The 9130-nt window shown below is 28.8% G+C and overlaps 1 protein-coding gene across 1 annotated transcript in view; it reads left to right on the top strand.

Moving 5' to 3' along the window:
* The window catches only part of LOC106476720 (proteasome subunit beta type-5-like), a 12411-nt gene extending 3586 nt beyond the window's left edge, over positions 1–8825 (top strand). The window contains exons 2-6 of the mRNA XM_013937353.2: positions 960–1110; positions 2750–2861; positions 3875–3974; positions 5704–5733; positions 8760–8825. Of these exons, the coding sequence (XP_013792807.2) occupies positions 960–1110; positions 2750–2861; positions 3875–3974; positions 5704–5733; positions 8760–8810 (444 nt within the window). The 3' untranslated portion in view covers positions 8811–8825. The remainder of the gene's footprint in view (positions 1–959; positions 1111–2749; positions 2862–3874; positions 3975–5703; positions 5734–8759) is intronic.
* The last annotated feature ends 305 nt before the right edge of the window (positions 8826–9130 follow it).

Genomic DNA, 9130 nt, shown 5'->3' with positions numbered 1-9130 from the left:
GGTAGTGGTACGTAGTTTATTCTTACTAGTAAGTAATATATTAATTATATATAGTAGTAAAACGTAAGTAAGTAATACGTATTAGTTTTTGTGTGTGTGTGTGTGTGTGTGTGTGTATATATATATATATATATAGAGAGAGAGAGAGAGAGGTTTATTGTGTGTTTGAATTCGACTTTTGTTTTTATTGAGCTTTCAGTTTGATTTTCCAGCGATGTCACAAGTTAAGAGTCTTTCTTTCAAACTAACGTTCTGTAATGTCTGCTTCCTTACATAAGCAACAAAAGTGTCAAATCTACAATTGTTTATGTATGTTTTATAATTCTGACAACATTTCTACTTTTATTGTGTTAAGATTAAGTATTTTTGAGAACAAATTAAACTTCTGATCAGAGTAAGCTATCATAATTAATACAATTGACATCATTGGTAAGTTTGTTTTATGGTTACTATCTACCAAGACATTTCAATTAAACTGCCAAACCCAGTATTTTGTAAAACCCTTGTTTACCAAAATGTAAATATCAATCTAAGTATTTTCTGCTGTTATTATACCAAAGTTGTTGTATTGTTGTGGAATTTATCAGAAATGTTGTTAACTACTCACTGGTCCTGTATAAGATTGGTTGACTCGCAGCATGAGGCGGAAAGGATTTAAGAAATATGTTTATTAAGTTATTTTAAGCAAGATTGACTGGTTGTTAACCATTATCTTGAACTGCAAGACTGCTTAAATATTGAGTAAGCCTAACGTGAGTTCTTGTTTCAGAATAAGAAGTAATCTACCCTTAATCCATTCATATGTAAAAAATTTTTTATATTGTTGTTTTATCATTTCTTTTTAAAATAAGTTATTCTTGTAGTGGTACACACATGCACATCTATATTTCTTTATATATATATATATATGTGATTTTTAGTTTGTTTAGAAAACAACTCACTTTATTTTGTATCAACAGCCTGTGGAGAAACTGAAAAAATTTACTGTAGATGAACATGGCAAGGGAATTAAAATCCATTATGATAAAGGTACCACAACCTTGGCTTTCAAATATAAAGGGGGTGTAGTGGTTGCTGTGGATTCAAGAGCCACAGGGGGACAGTATATTGGTAAGTTGTTTCACCCTCTTTTTTTTTTGTGTATCACAATTTTTTAAATTCATTTGTGAAACAGGTGTATTGTTTATCATAGTTATTTTTACATACATAACTCAAATAATTTAATACAACTATTAGGGCTTGATATATGTATGCTTCATGCTAAAAATAATCATACCATAATATAGCCAATAACTTCAAATTGTGATATATTTGATAACACAATTTCAAGCAAATATTAATGATCATTAAGTGACTAAATTAAGTGAAGAAGTTCGAGTTAAAAACATTTCATTATTTTGACTAAAACTGTAATAGAAATTAATAATTATAGAGATCGCTTCTATAACTATAAAAGGTTTCAGCCCAAGTCAGGTTATCACAGATAGAATCTATCTGGAAAGAAAGCCAGAAAACCATACATCAACTCATTTGTTAGAGAACTTTTGACAGTAAGGTCGTAGTGTTTGGATGAGAAACAAGTTCCTGTAATATTTGACTAATCATATTCAACTCCGAAATAAAATAGAATAATTTTGATATTCTGGACTATGCCTCATGTTTGTTTTGTTAGATACAGCATGTGGAAAAAATGAAAACATTTTCTGTAGATGAACATGCTACTTATCATGCAATTGAATTCCCTCCTCCAAAATAAGTCTCTTTTACACACAATCAAGAAAATGTAATACTTAACAATTAATTCATAAATTAATGTATTGTAGGTTTACTAGTATGTATGTGTTTGTTTAAAGAAAACTGTATCAGAAACTTTTTTTGTTTCAAAATATTAAGGAGAAAGTTTAAATTTTCAATTAAGACTTTTTACCAGAATTGTATTTAATAAGTTTAAAATTACCCAATACACAAGACCCACTTACTAAAGCTTGACTTTTCATTCCAGATTTTATTTTAAGAAAAAATAAAATCTTGAAAAAAAAAAATCTGAAAAACAGCACAAGTGTTGCATCAAAAACACGCGTTATTTTTCAAGGGAAACATGTTTGTAACTCTGATATGAGTTTTACTGATTGATATATTTATATCTAACACATTGAATAGTAATTTTATCTACCCCCTGATGTCACTTTATTATTATCCCTTTGTTGTTTTTATGTTAAAAGCAATTTTTAGTTTCCTTTTCTGGCCATACTTATATGGTAACACTGTGGTTTTTATTAGTTTACTTTTCTGGCCATACTTGTGTGGTAACACTGGTTTTTATTAGTATCTTTTTCTGGCCATACTTGTGTGGTAACACTGTGGTTTTTATTAGTTTCTTTTTCTGGCCATACTTGTGTGGTAACACTGTGGTTTTTATTAGTTTCTTTTCTGGCCATACTTGTATGGTAACACTGTGGTTTTTATTAGTTACTTTTTCTGCCCATACTTATATGGTAACACTGTGGTTTTTATTAGTTGCTTTTTTTGACCATACTTATATGGTTTTTATTAGCTTCCTTTTCTCGCCATACTTGTATGGTAACACTGTGGTTTTGAGCTGCTAAATCTCTTTTTTCTTTTTTTTGTTATTGCATAAAAACATTTGTTGCAAGTATTTAAATAAACTTTAGTTTTTTTTAACTGCAGAGATGTTGAATTAATAGGGGTCTTAAAATTAAATGTCATTGCCATGGCTTGCTTTTTATAGGATCACAAACAGTCAAAAAGATAATTGAGATCAATGACTACCTACTGGGAACCATGGCCGGAGGTGCAGCAGACTGTGTGTATTGGGAGAGGGTTTTGGCCGAACGATGCAGGTAACTTGAAACTGTATAATTAAAAATATTTTTGTTGGTTTTAGCACATGTAACATGCGATTTTTATGTTAATAAAGTCCTGATAAATTTTTTATATGTCAAATTTTTTTTTTGTAAATATATGAATTAAATTATCTAAAATATGTATTTAACACTTACATTATGGATGAGTATCAGCTAGTTTCACATTTTTCTATCTTTGGTCAAAGTAACCTTATGCTTTTTGCCAATATACATGTGTACACGTATATTGGCTCTCATTCTGATATATGTACAGATCATACAGTATACTAAGTTTAAAAGTTTATACAGTTCTTTAATAGAAGCATTTTTTTAAACTGACGATACATATTTCCCTGAAAATTTCTTTAGATAGTTACGGAAAATAATTCTTTGATTTAGTGTTGATTTCCAAAAGTGGTACTCATAAGATAGTGTTCGTAGCAGACTGTTCTTACACCTAATACTGATTAAGTTTAACGTTTTGTGCTACTTCTTACTCCTGAGTAAAAGTTTTAAACTGATCAACCACGAAAAGTTTATTTGTAAATTCTTAAGATGGTTTTAGTAGTTCACTGACCTAAGATGTTTGTTCACCCTGAAGAAGAAGAATCAACAATTTGATAGCACTTCAGTTTCTGAGGATCTTGTATAAGAAATTAGTCTAATTATAAGGCTTAACTGTATTACAGTAATATTTTTATTCTTTCATTTGATGGTATATAAGCATTTATATTAGTAAATTTAATGTACCTCTAAATTTAGAAATTGTTAAATATCAACATTTCAAAGAATAGATCGGGTGAAATTTGTAGTTTCTATCTCTGTGTAAGAGAAAAAGCCGTAGCTATAAATGGTAATTTATAGATATTATTTTACTGATACTACTTGTAATTGTCAGAACCAACTTGGTTTCTAGTGTTTTGTTAAGTGGCTAAGTTAATTATGGCATTAAAAGATGGTGATCTAATAATAGTGTTTAGCATGTTATAATCACTTCTACATCTTCACAGGATTTATGAACTGAGAAATCGAGAGCGTATATCAGTTGCAGCTGCCTCAAAGTTACTAGCCAACATTCTATACAACTACAAAGGAATGGGGTTATCTATGGTAAGTGAATCTGCCTGCTTTCTAACTATACGATAAGAGTCTTTAGAAATTCAGCTAAGCTTGTTGATTTGATTTCTATGAGAAAGAAGTATAGTACTGGGGAAATATAGACATCTCGGTGTATAGTAAATCATGTATTATAATATGTCATTTGATAGATTAAAACTTTGACTTTCTATTAGTTATAAATAAAATAGTATTAAACATCAGAGAAAACTATTGGCAATTTGTGAAAGAGAGGATGTGACAGGTGGGTGGGAGAAGTAGATATGATTTTATAGTTTATAGCTCTGTAAACAAATAAGATAGAAGCTATAAAAATTATGCTTTGTCTGACAATATATTGTCTATATCACAATAAGTCATTTACATTAAATTCTGTACTTCTCTGAGAGGTGATAAATAAGTTAGGAGAAGAGGGAAGACAGAGAGATCAAATGTCAGTCTAATACTAGGAAAGATTGAAAAACTAAAACTAAGTAATATTCAAATTTGATTTAATAACTACATTTTGCTGCCAATTTTATTTGTATACATTGATAATAAAATAGTTTAAATTTTGAATGTAACACTGTAAAATGTTGACTTGTGCACTTTGACCTACACATTGCTAAAGGGTTAATCAAGAATACAAATTCAAGTTCAATGTTCTTAGCAATATGTGTAACGATAATCGTAAGCTGAATTATAAAATACTGTGTTTATTTGATGATAATGTTCTTAGCAATATGTGTAACGGATTATCGTTACACATATTGCTAAGAACATTATCATCAAATAAACACAGTATTTTATAATTCAGCTTACGATTATCGTTACACATATTGCTAAGAACATTATCATCAAATAAACACAGTATTTTATAATTCACCTTGGATTATCATTTTATAATAAGCTGAATTATAAAATACTGTGTTTATTTGATGATAATGTTCTTAGCAATATGTGTAACGATAATCGTAAGCTGAATTATAAAATACTGTGTTTATTTGATGATAATGTTCTTAGCAATATGTGTAACGATAATCCTAAGCTGAATTATAAAATACTGTGTTTATTTGATGATCAATCCTATTCATTTAGTCCAATTTTATATTTAATTTCAAGTTCCTTTAAAATATCTTCTGTACAAAATCATTGGAGAGGAAGCATCAAATGTGCAAGAATTATAAAATCAAATGAAAATATAACAGTTCATCTGTGTTTGATTTGGACGATAATGTAAAGTCTGCCAATTTTTTATTATTGTTTTTGTTACTTGTATTGTGAAAAGATGGCATGTACATTTTTTATTAGTTGTATAAAACTGAAGTGGACCTTTCACAAACATTTCTTAATAAAAAAAAAATTGTAGTATCCTTCTTCTTATCATGCCACACATAAATGGCTGTTACTTGGTATCTAGTATACATGCATAAATATTGATAAAAATTATTGTCAAGACAGTTGTGTTGTTTTTTGTAAAATACTTATTTCTATTTCAAAACTCCCTGAAATTTTAACTTTTATTGGAATTGTGATATATTTTCCTTTGAAATGAGGTTTAATTTGGCACAATGAAGAGATTTCCATACGTCGAAATGAAAGAAATCACGTACTTAGGAACAAACTTCATCACTGAAAAGTTGTAGTAATGACTGAAATAATTGTTTGTTTTTTGTTGATTGTGTAAATGTGTATATAATTTATAATTTTATAAACTTGCATAAAATGTTCCATTTTATTTCAGGGTGTAATGATTGCTGGATGGGATAAGCGTGTGAGTATTTGTAATTTCCAAGAAAAAATTATTTTGACTATGAGTTAGTGAGCAATTGAAATGTAAGTTTTAAATCAGATAGTACGTCAGTTGGTTCACATAAACCTTGATGATGATGAACAGTTTTGTTAGAGGTACGAAGTAACTTTCTAAATACTTGTATTTATTTCTGGAAGGTGGCTCATATTTTTCTTGTTGCTGCTTTTAGCACATTGCTAGGTTATTAGTATTAATTTTTTATTTATTTCTGGATTTGATAATAAATTTACTGAAGTCGAGTAATGAGAGAAAACAACCAGAAGAAACTAACAAATTCAAGATGTTTATATTTCATTAAGAATAAGTGAAAAAAGTATAGGAAATGAAAAAATTATTTAATTTTGTATTTAAATTCAATGAGAGATTAAATAGGTGTCTGGTGGATCAGTAGTATATTTCTGAAGTTACAACACTAAAATCTGAGGTTTGATTCTCCATGGTGAAGAGTGCAGATAACCCATTTAAATTTTGGTGCTTTTCAATGTTAGAAGTAGGCATAGCAATTTCAATCCAAAATTGAAATATAGTTCAACTGAACTTAATGATATTAGTATGTGGAGCTAGGACTAACCTTTTTTAAACTTATCTTTGATCAGAATTTACGTCTTTAAATTGAGTTTTGTCATTAGGCCACAAGGTCTAGAAATGGTGTTCATTGAGCAAAGTAAATGTTATTAAACTCTTTGTCTAAAAAAATTAATGACTTACAAAATCATGAAGGACTCTGTGATATAGAGGACAATTTAAATTACACACCTTCAGAATTTTATCACAGTTTATATGAAATTACTTCTCCTGCTCTAAATTGATAGTTTTGTTTTTCATGACAAAAGAATTTTTGGACAGTGGTTACTTTCCATGCTTGTTCCTGCCTTCATGAATTTGAATTTTTTAATCTAAGAAATTACTGACTCACTAGTATATGGTTCACTACAGGCAAGATCTGTTTATCACAATCATGGTGACTAACTGTGTGTTTTGTCTGTTACAAGAAAGAATGGGTCCAAAAAAATGTCATAAAATTAATAATATTCCATGTAACGTACGTGGAAAAGCCCAGAAGTAAGTAGTGAGATGAAATGTAAGATTAATATTCTTATTTAAATTTTTTTGTCTGCCTAGTATCTGTAAACAACAAAGTCCCTCAAGCAGCTTAGTGCATGCATAATTAAAAAAATTATGGACCCTCACCAATACTTTTACGTTTAAATATAACTTTTTTTTTGTATAACCCATACCAGTGTGCTATTTATAAGTTATTAGTTCTAAGATTTCTTGTAAAGCTTGTAATTGTGAGGATTGTTTTAATATTCTGAATATTTTTAAACACTGTTAATATTACTACAAAGTATAGTAATATCAGGTAAAACATTACAGATGGTATATATATACTTTTGGCAAAATATTTGTGTTACTTTGTTAAACCTCAAACTTTAGTTGAATCTGACGTGTTTTCTAACAAAAAATTTCCTGTTTCATTTTATGTTTTTATAAAATAAAATGTTTACTCATATGTAAAAATATGATAACACACATCAGGATGTTTAATATCTGGTTACCAATATTGCTTGTTGAATATGAGTTTGGAAATGCTGTAACATAACTTTAGATGTTTATCGAAGTTGAAGTAATTGTTCTAGCTTGTAGAATCATTCTAAACGGCACTTTCATTTAAGACAGCTTTCACGTACTACCTGGCCTTTGGCAAAATTAGACAAAATGAAGCAAAAACAATATGAAAATATAAAATAATTTATTAGATTTTAAGATTTCTTGAGATTATTTGTGAAATGAAAATTGTAGAATGAAGCTGAGATTTCTGAAACTGCAAGAAATTCGCATTTCGAAACCAAACTTACGCTGTTCTGGCATTCACAAAAAACTGTGCCTAAAAAATTGATTGAAATATCCCAAATCTGGGTTAACCATTTTCCTGAATGAAAGAAAGATTTTTCTTATTTTAAGAAATATAGAATTTGGTTGATTGTAAAGTAAATATCTTAGTTCAAAAATGTGTTGCTTATCTTGAGCTTAAGTTTATAAATTCAGATTTGGAAGAAGCTCAACATTGTGAAACCTTTTTTTTAAGGAACTAAATCAAATGAGTATTATAACGAAAGCCAAAGAAATTATCTATGGTTAAGAAAGTGATTTTAGATTTATTTCTATTATTTGGGAGTAAATGATGCAACATTTTTTTGGGGGGATGTCATAATAATTACTTGAACACTAGATTATTGCACAAAATGTATAACATCACAGAGGTCACGCTAGCTTTTAAACAGTTGTGTTTCTTAACATGTGCTTTTTATAAATGTGCATTTTCAAATGTAATGCCTTCTTTTTTTACATATTGTATGAAAATTGATAATTTCTGATGGAATATTATTTCAGATTAACTAAGTTAATGTACAAACAATAATGCCTACTGCTTAACACCGAACACTGTGCAGTAGTATATGGCATGCTGGGTATCTCCAAATTATACATTAAGCTCTTGCTTTGTTGAATGTTTAGAAACAATTAAAGATATATTAGTGACAGTTGCAACAATAATGTATACATTTTTCCTGACATAGTATTCTAGACAATTTATTATTGCATGATAACAGTGATGTATCTATAACAACACAAGTACTCAAATGTTTTGCAATCAAGTAAGAGAAACAAACAATTCTTAACACATTTTATTTATTAGATAAATATGTAGTTAGATATAGTAAAATAACCTGGTAGTTTGGATATTATTCAAGTAGCTTAAATTTAAAGTTAAACAACATAGAAATTAGACTAATATCAGTTTAGTTTGTAAAATAAAACTTTTGATAATTATAACTTTATCTTATGATGTTTGAAAACCATCAGAGAATGAATAAGAATGAAATCAAAATGTAGATTCAAATATTATAGTTCTGTGTTAACGACATTATAACTTTCTCTATTTGTATGATGATAGCATGATGTGTACATCTGGTGTTTATTTTTAGGGTCCAGGTTTGTATTATATTGACAGGCAAGTTTTTAACAGGAAAGAATAGAGACTTCCACTATTATAATATGTTGGCGATATAGTCCTAAAGTAATCTAAATAAATCAAACTTACAATAAATTATATATTTTCTGTGACATAAAAGCTTTAATTATTGTAACCGTATCTTACAAAGTTTAATACCCAACAGAAGATGAGTAACAAGAAAAACCCCTAATAATATTAATCTTATTGTGGTGATAACATTTTTTTGTAGCCCCCCAGTGGCACAGCGGTATGTCTGCAGACTTACAATGCTAGAATCCGGGTTTCGATACCCGTGGTGGGCAGAGCACAGATAGCCCATTGTGTAGCTTTGTGCTTAATTAC

The sequence above is a fragment of the Limulus polyphemus genome, unplaced genomic scaffold (assembly GCF_000517525.1).
Source record: "Limulus polyphemus unplaced genomic scaffold, Limulus_polyphemus-2.1.2 Scaffold11334, whole genome shotgun sequence".
Lineage (NCBI taxonomy): Eukaryota > Metazoa > Arthropoda > Merostomata > Xiphosura > Limulidae > Limulus > Limulus polyphemus.
This window is presented reverse-complemented; position numbering and strand designations above follow the sequence as displayed.